Raw genomic sequence first — 23,519 nt, forward strand, 5'->3', positions numbered from 1 at the left:
CTACAGCATTCAAAAATAAGTATATTCGGCATGCGGTCATACATCAGGAGTATTTCTGGAGCATAAATTCATATAGACAACCACACCTGAGATTGTACAAAGTTCTAGAAAAGAGGAGGTTTGGCCTCAGGCATGAGAGAATCTACAGTATCTAATGTAACATTCGGCTACAAAGCACAAGCCTGTTCTAACTGTGTCAATGAGCATATACAGGGCTTATCAAATAGTTTCAGATACAGAATAGTAAAACAAACACAGAGTGCAGTAATTAAATATAATAATAACACTTGATAATGGGCGCTTGAATGGCTTCGCATGCTTTTTCATTGATATATATATATATATACTTCCACTTTGTGTGGGGATAATGAAAATTTATGATGCTACAAATATAAGCTCCGCTGGATCAGGGAGATCAAATATTTAAAGCAACACTATGTAACTTTTGGCACTCTAGTGGTTAATAAACAAAACTGCATGTGTCTTGCGGAAGAACATTGCAGCCGGAGTTACTTGTCTCTGTTTATGTCTATGACGAGTCACGCAGGTACTGTGCTCCTCCACAGCGGTGCGACCCGAACCAGACTAAAATCTGAATATAAACACTTATTATATGTGTACCGTAGGGATTCAGGATAAGACAAAAACACGGTCTGAAAAATGGATTCCTGATCTACTCGCTCATTATATAAATGTAGTAAATTTTGAGCGCAAGAAAGTAACATAGTGCAGCTTTAAAATAAAATAGACCATTGACTGCCAGAGTGACCAAGCATGTAAAGCTTTCTGGTGCTTTAGGCTTTTCTTCTGCTCCCGGCTGCATGAAGAAAAAAAAAATCTATAGGTTTTGCATAGCATTTTAAAAATATTCACCTATGTACTGACTTTTCGCATATGCAACATTAAGCACTTGCGTGTTCACACTGATGAGCAAAATGGAAAGTCACGCAAGCTGGAGATCAACCGTAATAATAAATATGAGTAACAATCTCAGTATTAGGGTATAAAACTGTGAAAAATCACAAATAGTTTGGCTTAGATATTGGGCAGCTTCCTTCAAAAACAGAGATACTAGTTTTCCTGACATATCCAGGCTGATAATTGTGGCAAAAGGGGCAGTATATCAGAATTCCCTGCATCGAATTTTGTAAAAAATAATGCTTTGTAACATTTCAAAGATGTGGTATGTTTCACAAAAAGACATCGATGGAACATAGGCTTCTCTTCAGTTATGCTACATCAAGAGGTCAGTGTATAGCAAGGAATGGCTTTTATCTGATATCATACCGATAACATCTTAATTATTTATTTTACATGCACGATAAGTAAGGCTTTTTAATCTGGTCTGCAAGCTCCAGGAAATAAAGGGGATGATGCAGCAGAGATCAGGTGAAGAGTGTCCAGGGTTGAACTAAGTGCCACCAAAATCAATAATAACCCCACCGTCTCAAATAAAGAGTGCAATTTAACCAATACACGAAGTCTACGGAGTACAGTACATGTCTAATCAAGTCATTGATGTAAAGTCAATGTTCTTCTTGCACATTTATAGTCCGTGTTCCTCTGCTCAATTGTGGAATTATTACATTTTCCCCCAATTCCCATTGTTACATTGCAGGTCTAGCTGATATTTTCTCTAAGGCATACTTGTACAATCTCCACCTGGCATTGTGCTCTTTAGGATAATCGTAAACTGATGTGCAAATCTATTAAAATGGTATCATCCAGCACTCAGTTCTCAGGAATGTAAAGGTGCTCTGCGAGAAAAAGAACGTTGCTTTCTCATTTAAAGTTCTTCTCATAAAGTACTTTGGATATTTGCCATGGTTAAAGGGTATTCTCGCTCACATATCCACGTTAAAAGCTTTCATGAGCAAGTCCAGGTCTCCTATGTTAGCAGCTTGAAAAAGCTCCGGCTGGTCCAGCATGGACAGTGCTATCCGCAGGGCCGCCCAGATGTTTCCAGACATAACCTGGTGCGAAAGCTGCCGACTCCTGCTCTTCCTCTGCTGACCAAGAGCTGTCAAGAAATTACTGGCTGCCTCCCTGAAAAAAAAAGAGGAAAAAAAGTTGCAAATGGGTGTTTCTACAATTATTGGCAATTTTGGCCATGTGGACATTCAGAAAATAAATATCTTTTTACATTTCTCACTAGTTTGTCTACTAGCATTGTATAACATTGGCATACATGCATGAAATGAGAATTCTGTCATTTTCAAGTTCACATGAACATTTCCACTACATTGTCTTCTAAAATGATACACTGTGTTTTATAGCATTCTGTAGTGGAAATTACAGTGTTTAAATTTTTTACAATAAAATGGCCAAATAACACACAAAATTTTATTATTCTAAATATACAAAATTTATATTTTTTACCTACATTTTTTAACTGAATTTTCTTCTAATACTAAACATAAAATAGAAAATCATGGAAAAAATGCTGACTGAAGAACAGCCGTAATTTGTGTGAAAATGTATAAAATAAATTTTAATCACAATAAATATCCAAATACTTTCACATCGATTTGTTTAGATTATTATATATATTTTTAAATGTAATTAGTTTAATAGTTATGTTTTATTATATAATAATATATAAAACTTTTTTCTCCCCCTTATTGAAGTTTAATTGACTTAAATATTTTTTAATTATTATTTTTTCCCATTTATTTATTTTACTGTATCCTTCCTTCCTCCCCCATTGAAGTTTCGTTGACTTTATCCTTTTCATTATTATTTTAATTTTTAATTAATTAATTAATTTATTTATTTATTCCATCTGTTTAATTTACGGTACCCCCTCCCCCATCGAAGTTTACTTGACTTTATCCCTTTTTATTAATATTAGTATCAGTATTTTTTCTCATTTGTTTATTTTACTGTATCCTTCTTCCTTCTCCCCCTCTCACTGAAGTTTAATTGAGTTCATCCTGTGTTGCCGTAGATCTACTTTTAACTGGTTTTAAAGATTTAGCCCAGTTCAAGGCTTTTTACTTGACCACGTGAGTGCCTTGGAATATTTAATCAACATAATTAATAATAATAGTTAAAAATCTGACTCTGGGCCAAAGTATAATAATAAAATCTACACATAAAGGCATCTGAAAAGTAGCACAAATAAATGAGAATGACAAAGGGATAGTTTTCATAATCAGAACCTCAAAGAAAAATAAAACTCTTAAAAATAAAAATAAAAAAAAAAATCAACCCCTGGGAAACAAAAGTACCAGTAGTTGAAGAAACATCCATAAATCAAGGAATAAACATTTCCTTTATGTTGCATTTATTCAGGCATAAACCCAGGATCAAAGTACAAAAAGTGGGGAAGGTTCATTTTCAGGACAAGCCCAACTCTGTCACAAACCTGTGAGCGCCCATATTAATGCAGCTGATGCCAAGGTTGTAACGTGAGCGGATGAATCCGGGCTGGAGCTCCAGGGCTTTGTTGTAGGCCTCCACAGCCTCCTCGCTGCGATCTCCATTAGCCAGCGTCGCCCCCAGCCGATTCCACAGCAGGTAGTCCTGTACACACCAACGGCAAAAAAATCCCCTCTGGCTCTGTGTCATGGATCAAAATAATTATCACTCTGCGCTTGAAAGATTAAGCAGTTACATGCGACCATGTTTAATACCATTAAGTGATGATCTGCTCTCTTTCTTTTAGGGATAAAAATATGAATGTGACCTTTAAGTATGGTGACGCGGTCTAAAACAGTGGAGCAAAGAAGTCACAAGGAGCCTGATATCAGAGTTTCACTTCCATATTACCATTATCTTTCATCGTATTCACGCTCCGAGCCCCCCGGCAAGCAAGCAGACATTACCAAGTCAAGCAGATGGGGAGGATTTTCGATTGAGTGTAAATGCAGTCTACACAGGGGGACAGAATTTGGCTTAGCAAGCATCAATCGTCGACAAGGTGACCCACAGGGTTCTGGAGTCAGCGCTCATGAATGGTAAAGCTCCCCTTAAGTTTCAAATGAACTGTTTCAAAGATTTCAGAGGCCCTTCGTAAGCCCTGGTGACCTTCTCTCTATCTCCTTTGCACTCTGCCTTTAGGATTTCTGTATGATTTAGCCCCAGTTTGTTACTGAGTACACTGAGAAGGGATTTACCTCTGGCCGCACTGAAAGCGCGGCGTTGAAGGCTTCTACTGCTTTGTTGAACTCGGAGCTGAGGTTATACAGCACTCCCAACCCTGTCTGCAGGTCTGGGTCAATAGTGTCCGAGTTCTGCTGGGCAGCGTCCAGGTACAGATCCTTCACCTCTTGCAGCAGGGAGCTGAAGTGGCAGAAGATAGACCATGAGAGAGAGAGAGAGAGAGAGAGAGAGAGAGAGAGAGAGAGAGAGAGAGAGAGAGAGAGAGAGAGAGAGAGAGAGAGAGAGAGAGAGAGAGAGAGAGAGAGAGAGAGAGAGAGAGAGAGAGAGAGAGAGAGAGAGAGAGAGAGAGAGAGAGAGAGAGAGAGAGAGAGAGAGAGAGAGAGAGAGAGAGAGAGACTCAGAGGCACTGCCATTCAGGGATGTCCCTACCAGCAACATCATCAAAATGTGTGATTTAATAGCTAAGAAAAGAGAAAGGGGCTCTCTAGAGAGAGAGATTTAAAATGTTGGTTTCAAGAAATTTCCATTTAGGGTTTGGAGCACTACATGCAGGGGAAAGTTGTAACCCTGTCAGTATTATCATAAAAAAATTAGGCACAGGAAATTCCTAAAATGCATGACCACGGGTGACAGGGGAAGTTTTAGGATTTGTAGGTTTGTAGGGCATAAAACATTAGCTTTTTTTTTTTTTCCAGCTTGTTTGATGTTTAAGGTTAAAATTTTAAATTAACGTTAAATTAAAGGGGGTGGAGGAATTATATATATATATAAAGGGGCTCATATATATAATGCATGAAATGTATATATAATAATATAATGCATAAAAATGGAGGTGAATGAAAACAATTCAAATTATTAAATTATTTATTATTATTAATTAATGTTATAATTATGAAGCACATAAACGTAAAAAATATTTCTATTTTTTTCTAAGTTTTAAATATTTAATATTTACATTTTTATTAAGTAACATTAACGAAGATTAATACTGTAACAAATGTATTGCTCATGGTTAGTTCATTTTAGTTAATAGATTAAGGTAACTAATGTTAACAAATGAGACCTTATTGTAAAGTGCTGCCATATAGCCTATGTTTTATTATTATTATTATTAAAATGAATATCAAAATAATCACAAACCCGATTCCAAAAAAGTTGGGACACTACAAATTGTGAATAAAAAAAGGAATGCAATCATTTACAAATCTCATACACTTATATTTTATCACCAATAGAACTAAGCCCGTTTCCACCAAAATTACCCGGAACTATTTGTACCAGGAACTTTTTTACAGGACTTTTCTCCCCCCCAGACCTGCAGCTGTCTGCGTTTCGACCGCGATAAAGTTCCGAGAAGATTAGGCAAATTAGGCCCTGTCCACACGAACACGGGTATTTTCAAAACCGCAGCTTTTTCTACGCGGTTTGGCTGTTCGTCCACACGCAAACGCTGTATCCGGTTACTAAAACCGGACTTTTTGAAAACTCCGGCCAGGGTGAAGATTTTTAGAAACTCCGGTTACAGCGTTGTCGTGTGGATGGTGAAACCGGAGATTTCGGTTTTTTAAATTGAAGTGCGCGCCGTTCTCTCCTTTGTTTGACGTCAGATTTTCCACATCTCCTTTTGATTTACGTGAGTCGATTCTATGCGGTGGACTCCACTAACAGCGCTTATCACATGTATATCCTACAGATGTTCAGTTATTTCATTGTATTGCAGAACAAATGCGCCAGAATGCAATAATACAAAATAGTAAAGCAAGTGTGTGAAGCTATACAGTCCACTTCGGCCCTGCACCTGTGTAGGCCTATACAGTTACCTGTCACTGAGTCCAAAGTAAATTTAGGAACTTGTAGAAGGGTTTCAGTTGAGCCCATGGCATCCCTCAGTCAGTGCATCGGTGCAGTGAATGGGACCCATGTGGAAATCAGGCAGCCAATCATAGCGTAGTTTTGCGTTCTCATGTGGACAGATTTTTTTTTTAAACCGTGCTTGTGTGGACGCGATTGTTTTTTAAAACGGAGGAGGAAAAACTCCGGTAATAAAAATACCCGTGTACGTGTGGACTAGGCCTTAGTCCGGTGATGTAGGACTGCGCGCGACTGTTCCTCCAAATCAGTGAAGGACAGTAATCATTTGTGTGTGTACCGATTGAAAGATTTAGTGATCTGTTTACATGAGACGTTATCTAAACCGATCTGGTGTTTACATGTGATGACTTTCAATCGCAATCATTTTGTCACATGCAGTTTGTCTGCCGCACCAAAAATGTCAACGCTGTTTTCTCCAGCAGCTGGAGTGTGTTGACTGTAGCCATAGCAACTCTTAACGGCCACCAGGACTAATACAGTATTATTTATAGCTATTTGTTGTAAAGTGTAATAATCATCTCAGAAAAAAAAATCTTCTGTCAGGCGCAGTTAAAGTAAAAACTGCCTGGGGCAATATACGCTGTGTCATTACTCCAACATTATCTTCATAACTTACGAAATAAAAAGTTTACCCCTCAGAAAAATGTACTTTCCTCTCTTGTCAACATGAGCGCGGCGCGCGCCGTCACGTCATGTAAGGACACACACTTAAAAGTAATCGGTCAGGTCGTTTACATGGTGAAAAAAAATTAATAACGAGTATGGAAGAGATTCAAGCTTTGCTGCTTTTGCTGGTTATGTATAGGTTTACTAAAGAGGTAATTAACAATGACAGAAAAGAGCACTAATATGCAGATTCAGCAGCATGCAGCTGCAGCATATTCAGAAAGCTTGTAAAGCTAGATTTAAAATGACAATGTATATTATTATCAGCTATTACGGACATTGAACGTGAGATGGCTGAGACGACCGCGCGCCACCAGACAGAGAGCAAAGACTGATATTTACTGAACTGCGTGAGCTCAACCAATCAGCATGTTCAGCGCCCAAGTCCCGCCCTCGAAAGTTCCTGAACTTTGAAAAAGTACTACCTCGCGAGCAGGGCCGTTTGGAGGGGGAAATATTTACCCGGAACTTCAATTTTACCCTGGTTCCTGCGGTCTAAACACACGAAGTACCACCCAAAGTTCCTAGTTCCTGGGTAAAGTTCCTGTGGTGGAAACGGGGCTATAGATAACATATCAAATGATGAAAGTGAGACATTTTGAAATGTCATGCCAAATATTGGCTCATTTTGGATTTCATGAGAGCTACACATTTCATTAAAAAAAGTTGGGACAGGTAGCAATTAGAGGTCGGAAAAGATACATTTTCATATCAGGAACAGCTGGAGTACCAATTTGCAACTTAATAGGTCAATTGGCAACATGATTAGGTCAATTGGCAACATAAAAATTGCCTCTCAGAGTTGCAGTGTCTCTCAGAAGTCAAGATGGGCAGAGGATCACCAATTCCCCCAATGCTGCAGCGAAAAATAGTGGAGCTATATCAGAAAGGAGTTTCTCAGAGAAACAATGCAAAGAGTTTGAAGTTATCATTATCTACATTGCATAATATCATCAAAAGATTAATTTGGCCAGTCTGATCTTCAGGGCCCTTAGAGAGCACTGCATCACATACAGGAATGCTACTTTAATGGAAACCACAACATAGGCTCAGGAAAAGTTCCAGAAAACATTGTCGGTGAACACAATCCACCATGCCATTCGGCGTTGCCGGCTAAATCTCTATAGGTCAAAAAAGAAGCTATATCTAAACTTGATCCAGAAGCGCAGGTGTTTTCTCTGGGCCAAGGCTAATATAAAATGGACTGTGGCAAAGTGGAAAACTGTTCTGTGGTCAGAAGAATCCAAATTGTATTTTTGAAAAATTGGGATGCCATGTCATCCGTTAGTAGAACATGAATATTAATGAAGATTACCCCTGTAATGTTACTCTGCTATACGACACCTGTTTGAACTGGGGAACTTGCATACATCTAATAAAATGACCTGTTGGTTAGAAGTAACTGCAAACATTGATACAAATTTAAGTTAGTTCTGAAAGGAATAGCATAATCAGTACCTTTTTTTTGTTTATATTTTTCTTTTGTTAATGAAATTCATACAACAACTGTAAGTTGAGTATCCATAGCAATTTTGGGTTTTCTGTGTTTTTTTGTGTGTTTTCTTCTGATAGTGATTTGTGTCACTACATTCATTTGAAACCATACCAGCCAGTTGAGGAGGAGTAGGAGACTCTCCTTGAGCCAGGTGAGCCCTGCAGGTGCGTGCGGCTCTTCAGAAGATGCTTGTATTTGGGGTTGTGCCTCATCCAGCCCAGCAGTGCCTCGCACGCATCCTGCCTCATGCCCGTGTTGGTCAGGCTCACTGCCAGGGCCATGAGGGCCTGGAGGTTGTTGGGGTGGAGCTCTAGACACCTGCACACACATACAACAGGGAAGCATCTAAAGAACCGCTGCTTTTGATGGACACTAATTAGCCGTCTGCCATCATAATAAGAGGCAGATGCTTCCTGATTAGTGCTGGTTTTAATTCATGGGTGAATGCTTGTGTCATCTCATGTGTCTGCATGGAGACTGTGTAAATATATTTCATAAAACTAAAATAAATCATTTGCTCAGTTTATGATAGAAGTCCCATTCCCAGATTTACAAGTGTAAGAAAAAGGCTGAGGGTGACATCTGGATATTATTACCGCACACTGGCTACACAGGTGTATCGAAGAATAAATATGGAAATGCACCAAAAGACAAATAAAAACCTTTACTAGGTTGTCTTTATGATAGTCAGTAAAAATGTTTTCTCTTGTTGTCCATTAAAACAAAAGCAGTGCACATTGCTAATGTTTACCTGCTACTTCCATCAGAAATATCAATTCTAATCCAATCTGATCGGATCAGATTTAGGTAATAGTATACTCAACCACCCACCCCCTACAGCCCAAATAAGATGTCGGCTGTGTCCCATTTCACATACTTACACTACATACTAAGAATATGTACTTGTTTCTGTAGACTTCCAGTTAATTCCAACAAGGGAAGCTCCAGTACCCATAGGCAGTGTACAGCTTTTTTCTCTCCCAAAGATAGTACTAAAATTGTCTTGACACCACACGTTTTGTTGTTTACATGTAACCTGCATTAGCATTAAGCTAAATCTATTACCTACAATTCTTCCCCTTTCGAATCATCCATTAAATAAAAGATGCTGTGGCTTTGACGTTGCATTAAGGCAAACAGGATGCGAATTGGGGCGCAGCAACTGTGCGGACCAACCACAGGTGCCACACCATCTTTACATGACACATTAAATTATGTTTGGTAGCATAATAGTGGTAGACATTATAAAATGACTCCATTCAAAACGGATGCAGAAACCAAAACACAGCTTTGAGTGTCACCAATGATTAACACATAGATTGGACTTTTCACCCCGGTCACTCAGAGGAACATTGTATGAGATTATGACTGGCTGTTCTATCCAAAATGAATGTAATCTCCCAAAGGCCTCTGCGCTTATGAAATGCAATTTTAATTGGATCACCGGGTTATTACAGTAGCCCTTTATCTCTAGCAGGAGAGGGCACAGCAGAGAGCTTCGTCTCATTCGGTGTCACAGATAACCATATATAGGTGTTCGATTCAAGGCCTGTTTGACATTCTTCAGGTTGAACTTCCTCTCTGCATTAAACACTCAAGCAAACACGCAGAAGGAACTTGTTTCATTATATATAGTGTTTCTATTCTGAATTAGGATTCACTTTTGGATAAACTTTAATCTTGACTTTGATGCTGATGAGAATTTGAGGTTTATCTCGGTACATACCACACAATCATCAAGCATACGTACTAATACAAAGCAATCATTTTTTTGCCATATACCCTCAGCCAAACAGCTCTATCGCCAAACATCATTTGCATATGATTCATGCAGGGATACTTCCTTACCTCTGGAGGGAGACAATTGCTGCCTGCTCATTCTCATTCTCTGCTTGTGTGGTTCCCAGCACCAGCCAAGCCTGAGAAGAAAATAGGACTGAACAATGAGCATTGGGGTTATCACCTTGACTCCGACGAGGAGCTTCTATTGTGCAGGAGCTACAGTGCTAACCTGGGGGGAAATGATTCATTCTCAAAGGCCTGTGGCTCAGACATAGGCGTACAACACAATGTTAGCAAGGAACTGAATGGATTTGTGTTGCCATTACTTGGAAATAATGAAACATTGGATGTATGAATTATTAAGTGACTGACTCTATATTTATGCTATGATTCCTATGAATCATTTGTATGGTTATGAACACAGAGTAAGACTAATTATTAGAAGAAGCTTATTAATTTTGTGTTGGAGGAAACTGCATTTCAAAACCCTTGTGACAAGCCTACAGTTTGTGAATACAACGAAAAATGTATTAATGAGCATTATAAACAACATGGTTGGCTGAGCCTGCACACATAAAGGGTTAGTTCACCCAAAAATGAAAATTCTGTCTTTAATTACTTACCATCATGTCGTTCAACACTCGTAAGACCTTTTTTCATCTTTGGATCGCAAATGAAGATATTTTTGTTGAAATCCGATAGATCAGAAAGGCCTCCATTGGTAGCAATGTAATTTCCTTTCTCAAGACCCATAAAAGGTACTTAAGCCGTTGTTAAAAAGTCCATCTCACTATAGTGGTTCTACAATAATTTTATAAAGTGACGAGAATAGATTTTGTGCAAAAAGAATCTGAATAACGACTTTATTCGATAAGTTTTTGTCTTCCGTTCGGGCCTCTGACGTGAACTCATGAAGCACCACGACTAAGTAATTAATGACAGAATAAATTTTTTGGGTGAACTAACCCTTTAACAGTACAATAATATTTCACAAGCAAACTTTCCTCAAAATGTTATTTGCTTTGTAATATTATCTGGTGAAATGCAGCTTTTTTTGGAGACAATCATTTAGAAGTAGGGTAATACCAGGAGAAGAGGGATAATCCTTTCTGGGATGTAACTGAAATATTACATTATTACATCGTCTGAAAAAGGGAACCTTACTTAGTTACAGGTGTGTTAATAGTTTGCCATTAGTCACTGTCAAGTATGATGTCTAATATGAACCTTTCACTGAAAATGTGTGAGAACATGGAACCCCCTGCCTTGGCTAATATTGCCATGACCTGTAAAAATGTTCAGTGTGGGACAGAATAAAACTAACACTTATCACTGTATGTAGGAAAGGTATGACGGTAGTCTGATTGGCACAACATGTGTCTTGCTGTTTTCAAGCTGTGCAGGTGTTGATTTGATGAAAGTACCTGGCTTACTCTTTTTTTATAAGTCTACTCCCTCACCTCTGAATCCTGAGGGTCCTGCAACACAGCTGCTTCCAGAAGAAGGACGGCGTTAGGCAGTTCTCCCTCTCTCGACTTGCGTAATCCCTCCTCAAATGCATTTGGCCAGTCTTTGAAAGGGTTATCTGTGTGGAAGTAGTATCCCTGAGGAAGACATAATGGAAATAATGAAGTAGTGGAAAATGTATAGTAAAGGTTTTACCAACCCGCATCCAAAAAAGTTGGGACACTGTACAAATTGTGAATAAAAGAGGAATGCAATAATTTACAAATCTCACAAACTTATATTTTATTCACAATAGAATATAGATAACATATCAAATGTAGCAAAAAGAGGCTGGAAAAGTTAAATGTACATATAAGGAACAGCTAGAGGACCAATTGGCAACATGATTGGTATAAAAAGATTTTCTTAGAGTGGCAGTGCCTCTCAGAAGTCAAGATGGGCAGAGGATCACCAATTCCCCCAATGCTGCGGCAAAAAAAATTGGAGCAATATCAGAAAGAAGTTTCTCAGATAAAAATGGCAAAGAGTTATCATCATCTACAGTGCATAATATCATCCAAAGATTCATTTGGCCAGTCTATGAAAGGGTTATCTGTGTGGAAGTAGTATCCCTGAGGAAGAAATAATGGAGATATTGCTCTGTGCGTAAGGGTCAAGGCCGGAAAACCATACTGGATGCCCGTGATCTTCAGGGCCCTTAGAGAGCACTGCATCACATACAGGAATGCTACTGTAATGGAAACCACAACATGGGCTCAGGAAAAGTTCCAGAAAACATTGTCGGTGAACACAATCCACCATGCCATTCGGCGTTGCTGGCTAAATCTCTATAGGTCAAAAAAATATCTAAACTTGATCCAGAAGTGCAGGCGTTTTCTCTGGGCCAAGGCTAATTTAAAGGCACCATTAATGCTGAAAGGTATATCCAAACTCTAGAACAACATATGCTCCATCCAGATGTTTTCTCCTTCAGGGGAGACCTTGCATTTTCCAACATGGCAATGCCAGACCACATACTGCATCAATTTCAACAACATGGCTGCGTAGAAGGATCCGGGTACTGAAATGGCCTGCCTGCAGTCCAGATCTTTCACCCACAGAAAACGTTTGGCACATCATAAAGAGGAAGAAGCAACTAGAAGTCTGTATTAGAAAAGAATGTGACGACATTCCTATTCCTAAACTTGAGCAACTTGTCTCCTCAGTCCCCAGATGTTTGCAGACTGTTATAAAAACAAGAGGGGATGCCACACAGTGGTAAACATGGCCTTGTCCCAACTTTTTTGAGATTTGTTGATGCCGTGATCAACAAATCAACTTATTTTTCCCTTTAAACATTTGATGTCATCTATGTTGTATTCTAAATAAAATATTGAACTTTGAAACTTCCACATCATAGCATTCTGTTTTTATTCATAATTTTGTACAGTGTCCCAACTTTTTTGGAATCGGGTTTGTACATACCAGGACAAATAAAAAAAATTAAAAAAAAATAGAAATGTAGGAAGGTTTTACATACTGAATAAGTAAATAAATATATATATATATTTTAATAATTATTTTGAATAATTATGTTTCTCGTTTACCTTTTCAAAAGGAGACACATTGGAGGGAATCTGCGGTTGGTCATTCTCTGTTAGCCAGTTCCTGCGAGCGAGCTCTTCCCACTCTGCCTGCATCTTATCCCAAAACTCTGTGTCTGACTGAAAGAGATTTGAGAAATCAGTCAAAAAGAATAGCTATATTGTAAAAAATATTTACTTGGAAAAATGAGAAAGACATGTTGACAGACACAATGTACAGTATGAAAATAGGTTTTATACTGTAATCATTCTGGAATTTTCCATTTAACTAATGGTATTACATTTAGGACCTCTTAAGTGTATTACAAAAATCTATATTAGCTAAGCAACATTATACAGTATAGTAAATCTAATCAATGTCACAAAACTCCTTACACATTCACTTTTCAGGAAAGCCAAATGACTAATTCTTAAAATAATCAAAAATGTATTAATTTACAGAACTTTTAAGCCAACTAGGAATTTTATGTCATGAAAAAAAGGCTAGTTTCAGTTTTGTTTCATGTTTTTCAACGTGTCCAGAAGAGTACTTCATGGCGAAATTCTGCCTCCGCAACATCAAGCTAAATCTTAGTCTTTAGTCAAGACCTCTGCAGGTGCGCCGCATTTATGAATGTCTCAAATCTGTATCAACATGCCTCTGAACTCTCTGTGCTCAGCAATCTGAATAATGAATCACTGTGCATGAATATTGATGGCAAGAGGAGACTTACACAGCCACGCAAGCAATCATTCAGCTCTCAGCCATCTAGGACATTTGGAAATCTCATCTAAAGGGTTTGATTAATCAAAAAAGAAAAAGAAAAAACAAACCTCTTGGATAGCATTAGTCAGCGAACTGAGTACACTGTAACTATTTGATTGGATGCAAAAGGGAAAAAAATGGTTTCAATGATAATATTGTATATACACCGATAAGGCATACAATTATGACCTAATTTTGCGTTGGTCTCCCCCCACCCCCCCTTTGCTGTCAAAAAAGCCCTGACCCGTCATGGCATGGACTCCACTAGACCACTGAAGATGTTCTGTGGTATCTGGCACCAATATGTTAGCAGCAGATCCTTTAAGTCCTTTACAGGGTGAGGTGAGCCCTCCATGGATCGGACTTGTTAGTTTAGCACATCCCACAGATGCTCTATTGGATTGAGATCTAGGAAATTTGGAGGCCAAGTCAACACCTCAAACTCGTGCTCATCAAACCATTCCTGAATCATTTTTGCTTTGTGGCAGACACATTATCCTGCAGAAAGAGGCCACAGCCATTTCCATAAAAGGGTGTACATGGTCTGCAACAATCCGTGTCAAAGTAACATCTACATGGATGGCAAGACCCAAGGTTTCCCAGCAGAACATTACCCAAACACACTTTGGCACTTTCGGCAATAGACGGGGTCAGCATGGGCACTCTGACTGGTCTGCGGCTATGCAGCCCCATACACAAAACTGCAATGCACTGTGTATTCTGATACCTTTCTATCAGAACCAGCATTCATTTCTTTAAGCAATCTGAGACACAGTAGCTCATCTGTTTGATCGGACCACATGGGCCAGCCTTCACTCCCCACGTGCATCAATGAGCTATGACCCTGTCGCCGGTTCACCACTGTTCCTTCCTTGGACCACTTTTGATAGATAATGTCCACTGCAGACCCCCATAAGAGCTGCAGTTTTGGAGATGCTCCTCTGACCCAGTCGTCTAGCCATCACAATTTGGCCCTGGCCAAACTCGCTCAAATCCTTACGCTTGCCCTTTTTTCCTGCTTTTAACACATCAACTTTGAGGACAAAATGTTAACTTGTGGCCTTATATATCCCACCCACTAAAACTAACCAACAATTTTTTGTTTTTTATACTGTTTGTCAAATCCTCACGCATCACTGTCATGTGTTATAAAATCTGAAGTTAACAGGAGTTTTTGTTGAAGTCACCTACCAATTAATACAGGTCACACATCCCATTATCCTTTCATTATGGCTCATATTCACTCGAAAAGCACTGATTTAAGAGAACTATCTGCTTCTAAAAAGCCTTCATGGCATGATTCCCTCAGAGATTATATTTATGATAAGGGTTTTCAAAGAATGTTGTGCGACTGGAAGTTGATGAGATGTTATTTTGTTCAATGACATCTTTTGTTGGAGATAAATGGCTCTCTTTGTTTTATGATGGGCAACAGCTTCAATAAGTGGCCAATTACAGTAATTGGATGACCCAACCCCTCTTCCCCCCAACAGCTCAGCACAGAGAGAATCCAACTTGTCAAAGGTCAAAGTTGAAGACTCATTATCTTTCATCCAGAAAAAGACTGCCTGAACTTTTTAATAGCCAGAACATTTGTGTTAAGTGCATCCTTCACAGCACACATCTTCACTAAACACTGACTGAGACATTCACTGAGACATTTTCTTGAATTGAGCATGCTTTTCGCAATTGTTTAATGTTTCTAAATTATAGTCCTCTTTTTGATAACGTTAGCAACATTAGATTTGTTAAAAAAAGACTTTCATGTATTGTTTTATTTCCTCACCTTCTAGTCATTTCAACGTATTTTCTTCCATGAAACAGAAAGTTTTTTTTGTTGTAATTAAAATAAAGCTTAAAATATAATTAATAAGACGGAAAAAGATAAACATCAAAAAAATGTGAGAAAATTAGAAATTATGCCTTGCCAACTAACTGAAATAAGTTGAAATACTAAAATAAATAAAACTGAAATAAACATAAATTGCAGAAAAATGACAAAAGCTCATAACAAAATAGTATTTAAATTAAAACTAAAAATATAAAAATAAAAGCTTTAAGTATAAAAATCAAAGCATTAAGTAATATAGTATTTAATAAACAACACTAAAATAACTCTGCACCAAAGTACACAATATTTTTAAAGTCTTCTAATAATAGGTTTGTGTAAGGAAATGCAAGTCCAAAAATGTAAGTCATTCTTCAGTGATCATGAATAGTTATTTATAAAAGTAGCAGTGAGGTCTGATTCATGAATTGCTCTTTTGAATCAATTATTTATGTTCACATCATCAGTCTAACTAATTCCTTCACCAATCCTGAATGCATCTTTAAAAGCTCCAGTCATCAAAATTCTCTTCCAAATCCTCCTTTTGTGTTCCACAGAGAGACAGTTTTGGGTTTAACCATTACTTTAACAACTCTGGTCACCTATATTGTGCAAAGCACCTGGACTATTTCTAAAAAACATGTTTTACTAAAATACATGTCAGAAACACTGAAAAAGATCTATGAAGAAAAACGAGAGCTGTGTTATGACATCCCCTGAAGCTGTTACAGGGGCACAGAAAAAGCATTCCTGAACACCCATGTCACATTATCTGTCATTCAAAACTGGCATATTGCCTTTAGAGTTCTTTTACCTCAAAACTCGTCCCTTGAGAGATTGGGATACAGCTATATAAGCGCAAAAAAAGTCTGAAATGTTGTCAGGAGCTCAGCAGGCCATGGCAGAAGCCTGAACTGATGGCCCCAAAGGGGGCCAGAGCTCAGTTTTCCTTGTTTTCAAACAAGAGACACATGATCAAGGCCATGCTGTGGTTCCACTGAGGTGAGAAAGTCTTTCCTAATTGGCCTTTGTTTCTGAAATAGAATGCCCTTTGGTTCACAAGTTTGAGACCTTTATTTCAATTTGGATGGTTCAAAAAAGCTTAGTATTGAAACACTATTGGCACATGCCTTCCTCTGGAAATAATGAATAGTACTTAATTAGTATTTCAGTGTTAGCTTCCAGTAAAAATTGCCTAAACAACGTTAAAATAAGATACATTTATATTAAGAAACAACACTGGTGATATAAAAGTTTTAAAAAGTGATATATTGAATAGGATAAATCTTGCTTGCAAAGAGTAAATGCTCATCAAATAGAATTGTTAGTTAATTAAATAATAACGTTACACAAAATGAGGTGTTCAGGCACAACAATAGACTGTGCCACTGACCAACTGAAATTTGTTCTAAAGTCAATGACACAATATTTTTTAATATTATTTAAAGGGCGTGTTAGTAATATGCGCCTATAGACGGGTGCACAAAGCGAGTACACTTTACTTATTACACACACAGGGATGTGCAGCAGCACACAAACATTTTTAAATATTAAAAATAGAGAGATTCCTCTTTGGTGATCAGTCTTTCTGTAAGTAGCGAACCTGCCATAGTGAAAGCGCAACTGGCTTATAAAGGGAATGGGAGATGGGACTCTGATTGGATAATTGCACATTACACCCAAAACAAACCAATTAATCATGAAGAGACTTGGGATAGATCATGTGCCGGGTGAGCCAACCATTTTTTATCATTGTTAACTAGCAAAATTCAATTTGGACACGCTCTAAGTGCACTGGGCGTTTTAGACCATGCACTTAGATTGTTAAAAAAGGAATATTTAAGGTTTGACTTGTTAGAAGAAAGCTGGGGTAGTGGATGCGAATCATTATTTTAAATCTCTCAAAGACTTTAATAGAGGAGCAAGTGAATATATTCATCTTATAATAATAAACTAAAAGAGACCAGGGGTCAGTTCATGATTGAATGATGAAGACAGACGTGACAAACAATTAAAAAGATTGAGCGTGACACTCGTACACAGAAGTCATACAAACTCCAATGAGGCTTCTACTAAACTTCTGAACAACAACTTGTCCTCGCAAAAAAGTCAGGGCACAAACTGAAGTAATCCATATTGTGCTCATATACATTTTAACATTACATTAATAATTGTGATTTTCCATCACAATAATTGTGAATATCCATCATAATTACTTAACTAATAAAACCATTTTTGCAGGACAGAATTGATCATATAACTGCTCCTTTAGGAGCTACATTTCTCCCTGAAAAGCAGGAACTTTCCGAGTAAGAATTTGCTTTGTTGAGCATATAAAAAAAGAATTGACAAGCTGTCAAGCCCCCCTGTTAAAACCGATCCCTGTCATTTTGCATCATTTGTAACCCACATGTAAAAAGATGGAAAGGTTAAGAAGATGGATTTTAAGTTACTGGGCATGTGCTATATTGTAAAAATAAATAAGATATGGTAATTTATACTATTATTTCTTTGTGAAATAAATGATATTGCTTTAAAGTGGCAAGGTTCAAAAGGTTTGTTGCCGTTATATATACATAATTATATTCACAAATTAAGCTGTTAGCATAAATCCTTACATTTAACACACTTTTTGTGTTATATTTGGCCCTGACCAACATCCTGCATTGACCTTCACTGTCTGCCTGCATGTTTCTAAAAAAAAGCAGCATAATTTCTGTTGTATTCTATTTCCTGCATCCCAGCATCCTCCCCTTAGACTGCAGGGCTTAAAATGTATTTTCCATCTATCTTGCATCTTTATTCAGTGCTCAGTAAGCATCCCAGCCTGGCGATTCTCCATTTCAATTCATTTTAGGCTTCAAGATATTTCTTCATTCAGGACATCAACAAATGAAAATAATTGGAAACTGGCCTCACTGCCCCAGAAGTAGCTTTCTGGATAATTCAGGTCTCCATTCATCTAATAATAATATTAAATATATGCAGTTACTTATATGGGGAGCTGGAAGCAGAAGGGCAGCTCTCAGTGTGCAGGCCAGTGTTCCCGTAATGATCGAAACTGAAGGATGGTGCTATCGATCAACCCTCCATTTATTCCCATTGCACCCTTAGAATCACTACTTACTATACACTAAGTCCCGCCCCATCTAACTCCCTTCCAAACCGAACATCATTTCAGTTTTATAGATGTAATGTCTTTAGGGCTCCAAATAGGCAGCATAACCAGTGATTCTGTGCACAGTATACATTCTGTATTGAGTGGTTCTTCGTATAGTAAGTACAGCTCTCACTTTTAGATGTGCCTTTCCTCATACATTATTCATCTGTTCTTACAGATCCCCCATGTTTTTGCCCTTAGCACTCTACGTCTGCACCACATGTAATACAATAGCTGGCTTCCACATGTAAGTGCAACAGCAGACACTCATCAGGACAACATAAACTATTAAGCAGTGAGAACTTTTTAAATTTTACATTTTAAATTTTAAATCACATTGCGATGAAATACATTTTTATTTTTAAGTTTCGGTTACTATTTTGTGTATTCAAAACTGAAAATGAATCATTTAAAATTTAAATGAATAAAATAGACACTCTTACCCAAGCAAAACTGCTGGAAAACTGATTTAAATTTAGCTGTTATATCGAAAAAATTGCTTTCTGGTTGAGTAAGAAATATTGTGTCTAGATGTTTTTTTTGTTTCAGTGATACGAGTGACAGGCCTTAGAATAATTTCTTCCAATGCATCAGCGGTTGTGATCACTGAAGCAGAGGAACTGATGTTGGATAGCAGGGTCTCCAGCTGAATTAGCCCATATCTAGTTTCTGAAAGCACAATACCTTCTCCTCTGCCACCTGATGCTGCATGACTGGCCTATTTTCTCCTCTCAATGAGCAATGGAAAGTTATTATATGCCTCAACTTATTCCATGTGCAACAGTGATGACATTATAATCAATCAATTATTGAGTGGGGCTAATTAGCATCACATTGTACTCGTGACAGCGGACGGTTTTCAACTCCTCTAAAGCCACAAAGGTGAGGCCTTATTAAAACAGTTATTGTAGCTGAGGGCACACCTTCAATTTACTTCTTGTTGATGTTTTTTCAATGTTAAAGGGTTGGTTCTGTGGTGTTTTTCTAGGCTTGGTTGTGTTTATGGGGCACAGTATAACATGTCTTAATACTTTTTTTTTTTTTTTATGCCGTATTTTTCTTAAATTTGACCTTTATTCCACACCACTGTCTCCACTGTCCTTTGAACGTCTCATTTGCTTCCTGCTGCTATGAAGCCCATCCCTCCGAAAAACACAATGGTCTTAGATTTGTTAGATGGCCAAATGTAGTTTCCTGTATTTTTATTGGCTGAAGTGCCAAGCACAGGTTGCCGGAAAGGCATTTTCGTATTTCAAGTATTTTTGTAGTGTCACTGTCACTGCTGTTAGTTATCTTTTCATAATCTGATTAAAGTTTTACCGTATTCGTATACACGACTGAGTAGTAGCTTGTTTGTGAAGGTATCGTTTTATTTGTAGCATGAACATCTTGTTTATGTAATACATTTTATATAAATAAACAATGTTGACGGGTGTGATTACATATAAGTTTGTTGGTGTTTGTAGCCGTTTTTTGGAGAAGTATGAAACAATTTAGTTAACTGCCTAGCGTAGCCCGCGTTGGTCTTGATGCAACCAAAACACACACAGAAACTACACATTTAAAAGACATGTACTTATAGGTTTAGTCCCATAAACAGTAGCTTCTGCCTTTCATGTGGGAATTGCTTCAACTTTAAGTATGAGCTTTTGAGCAAATCCAGTATTGAACTTGTGAAGATTCTTGAAGCTGTCTTCCATGAAATGTGCAGCACAGATGGCTAAATGTGCATTGTAATCAGCAGGAACTAAATTAAACACAAATTGTAACCATTGCTACCGAAGTCCAGCATCCGCTTTCTTTTTTCTGTGGAACATAGAAGATATTTTGAAGAATATTGGTAACCAAACAGTTTTGGTGGCTATTAACTTCATAGTTACTTACAATTATTATCCCCCTTGGTAAATATGATCAAAGATGGCTATAGAAATACAAATAAAATCTATTTATAAAATCTATACAAAATCTATACAAATAAAATCTATAAAAATAAATCTGTATTGTTTATCCTTTTGTACTTTCATTTAAAACAATCACAAAAATCTTTTCATTGAAGTAAAAAATTTGAAAGTCGGAGGAAAACACATTATGGAATAAATGTTTTTCTCCAAAACACAGACAAAATTATTGCCACCCCTAGAATTTCTTATGAGTAAAATATCTCAGAAGTATACCCCTATTCATTTTTCAAGTTCTTAGCACACCAGGGTGACTAGGGATATGAAACTGTCCTGCCATGACTTCTTGTTCCACAGGAGTATCAATATGAGGAAACACAAAGGCCAAATTCCTTTAATCATCCACCACAGTGAGTAAAAAAAACAAAAAAACAAAAAAATAAAAAACAGGCAAATAATTAAGTTTCAATTAACTAAAGTTGTTACAAATCTGCCTGGAAGAGGACGTGTGTCTATATTTTCTTAATGCCTGGTGAGGAGGAGCGTTTGAGTGGACAAAGACAAGGATCACAGATAGAGAATCACAGAGATTAGTTGAGTTTTGGAGTCAGACAAAAAAAGAAGAAAAAAGATCAAACATCCCCTATATCACCACATGTTGTTTGGGAGGATTTCAAGAAAAATCCTTTTCGCTTGCCTAGAAACAAACTTCTGTATATTATGTTGTCAGACACGAATGGAACTCCAAAAGGGACTGGATTCTATAGTCAGATGAAACTAAAAAAAGTGCTTTTAGGGATAAAAAGGACCCATGCCCACGGTTAAATACTGTATACCGCTGGATCTGTGACATTTTTGGCCTAATGTTTTGCTGGAGGTCCTGGACATCTTGTTCAGATACCAGAAGTGGTGTACGGATGAAACATAGGACGTGTGTATGCACAGAAGTATTTGGATTTATAAAACTGTGCGCACACATCCTACACAGTTTTCCCTTAATAAATCACAATCAATTCTAAATGTAGCGCAGCTTTTGCGGCTTCACGCCCAGAGTTGCCCATAAATAGGCCATGAAATGCCCACAAGTTAATATTCATTGATTGCGAAATCATGGCAAACACAGAGAGGAAATAAAAAAAACTTCACTCAATTGTTGGCGAGGTGGAAAAGAGGAGAAAAATGTTGTTTGGAGGGCACAGTTTGGGCATTACTAATTCAAAAAAGGCACTTGAGTGACAAAAGGTTGCAGACGCCGTAAATGCTGTAGCCTCACAACCTCGGACCGTGGCCAAAAAAAAAAAAAAGATCTGACATCAAAGTCGAGGCAAAAAAGCGTCTAGCGCTCGATCGCCAGAGTGTGTCTGCCACAGATGATGGAAAGGGGACACCGGAGTTGACCCCTCTTGGTGAGAACTTCTCATTTTCTTTCCGAATGGTTGAGACATACGTCATACGTTATTTTAACAAAAATAAAACTAACTAAAAGCATTTGCATGAATACCACGATTATGTAGCTGATGAAGAAATTTTTACTATAAAAACAACTTTCCCCAGTGGACAATTAAAACATCCATCCATCCATCCATCCATCCATCCATCCATCCATCCATCCATCCATCCATCCATCCATCCATCTATCTAATTGCATCTATATTTGCTCTGCCAGATGGACACATTGACGAGAATATCAGTTTTGTACATTATTTTGTTCTGTTTACCATATTATTTATGAGGATGAATTTAAAACATGCTAATATTATTGCAGAACATATTTCACTTTTCTTTAACGGAGCGATGCTGAGCAATAAGTGTTTCAACTTCTCAAACTAATTCCTATGAAAGTTTAGTTTCCAAAGGCATGAACTGAAAACGCGCCAGACTGAACATGCGCTGTCAATCTATGCCATGAGCGTTACATCAGCTCTCATCACAAGCTCATCCATGTCTGTCAATGTTATCTGACTCCTGCAGTGTTTTGGGCTGTGACACTTCCTCAGCGGCTAAATCACATTATATTGAACAGACATGTTCAGATTTTAATTGTAGTGTCAAACTGAACTGATTTTATGAAAGTGAACGCGGTCGTGGTGGGAAAGTGATCAGTGATTCAGTAATCTAGTAGCGGCGGCTTTGGGAGTGGCTTCGTAGGGCAGCGAAGCATTCTGGGAATTGTTGTCTTTCATCCCCATGAGACAAAAATACATTTATTATTATATTGTCTTTTCTCAGTCTAGAAAGCACCAAATTAAAAAATAATTTCACATTTCTACTACATTAATGACCCAGTTTAAATACATATTCATCTTCCCAGTGCTGAAGTACTCCTTTAATGCCTATATGACCTGTGAGACAATGTTTGTGATGATCGTAAATATTTTGAATAGATGCTTTTGTCTTACCTCCACTGCTGCTTTAGCTCTCTCAAACTCTTCCTCCAGAGATTGGTTTCGGGACAGCAGTGTGCTACCCCACCTTTGGTCTTTGCTCAAACGGCCCTGTCAAACACACACAGAGTCAGAGAGAACGTGGTCAGCCATCTTTCAGTCACTCTGACAGGAGAAAAGGCCCTGCCCTTGCCAAACCCCTGATGCCAGAGGCAAGGAGAATTGCCAGCATTAGCAACACAGGGTCTTTGCGTCCCCCCCCCCCCCTCTCTCTCGTTCTCTCTTTCTTTTCAGGTCCTGCTGTCCACACCTAATGTTCTCACACTCATAATGGCTCTGGACTGGCTTGTCATGCATAGCGCTCTGCCCTGCACATTTTTCTCTGTATGCAAATCTGAAAATAGCATGGCAGGAGACCTTTGCTCAGCATGAATCGTCAAATACGCACCATTTTCAGCACTGTACACCTGAAGACATGCTTCACATGCGGAAAGCCATTCATTTTGACTACACTGCTGTGTGTGTGTGTGTTACA

At 38.0% G+C, this 23,519-nt stretch overlaps 1 protein-coding gene across 5 annotated transcripts in view; it reads right to left on the bottom strand.

Annotated features, from left to right (window-relative positions):
• Positions 1-330: 330 nt before the first annotated feature.
• The window catches only part of pex5la (peroxisomal biogenesis factor 5-like a), a 104,339-nt gene continuing 81,150 nt past the window's right edge, over positions 331-23,519 (bottom strand). For all 5 annotated transcript variants that reach the window (XM_067459703.1, XM_067459700.1, XM_067459701.1 and 2 more), the window contains 8 exons: positions 23,000-23,095; positions 12,973-13,089; positions 11,380-11,523; positions 9,986-10,056; positions 8,249-8,455; positions 4,119-4,284; positions 3,368-3,525; positions 331-2,046 (listed from right to left, as the gene is read on the bottom strand). In XM_067459703.1, the coding sequence (XP_067315804.1) occupies positions 1,845-2,046; positions 3,368-3,525; positions 4,119-4,284; positions 8,249-8,455; positions 9,986-10,056; positions 11,380-11,523; positions 12,973-13,089; positions 23,000-23,095 (1,161 nt within the window). In that variant the 3' untranslated portion in view covers positions 331-1,844. The remainder of the gene's footprint in view (positions 2,047-3,367; positions 3,526-4,118; positions 4,285-8,248; positions 8,456-9,985; positions 10,057-11,379; positions 11,524-12,972; positions 13,090-22,999; positions 23,096-23,519) is intronic.

The sequence above is a fragment of the Pseudorasbora parva genome, chromosome 12, assembly GCF_024679245.1.
Source record: "Pseudorasbora parva isolate DD20220531a chromosome 12, ASM2467924v1, whole genome shotgun sequence".
Taxonomy (NCBI): Eukaryota; Metazoa; Chordata; class Actinopteri; order Cypriniformes; family Gobionidae; genus Pseudorasbora; species Pseudorasbora parva.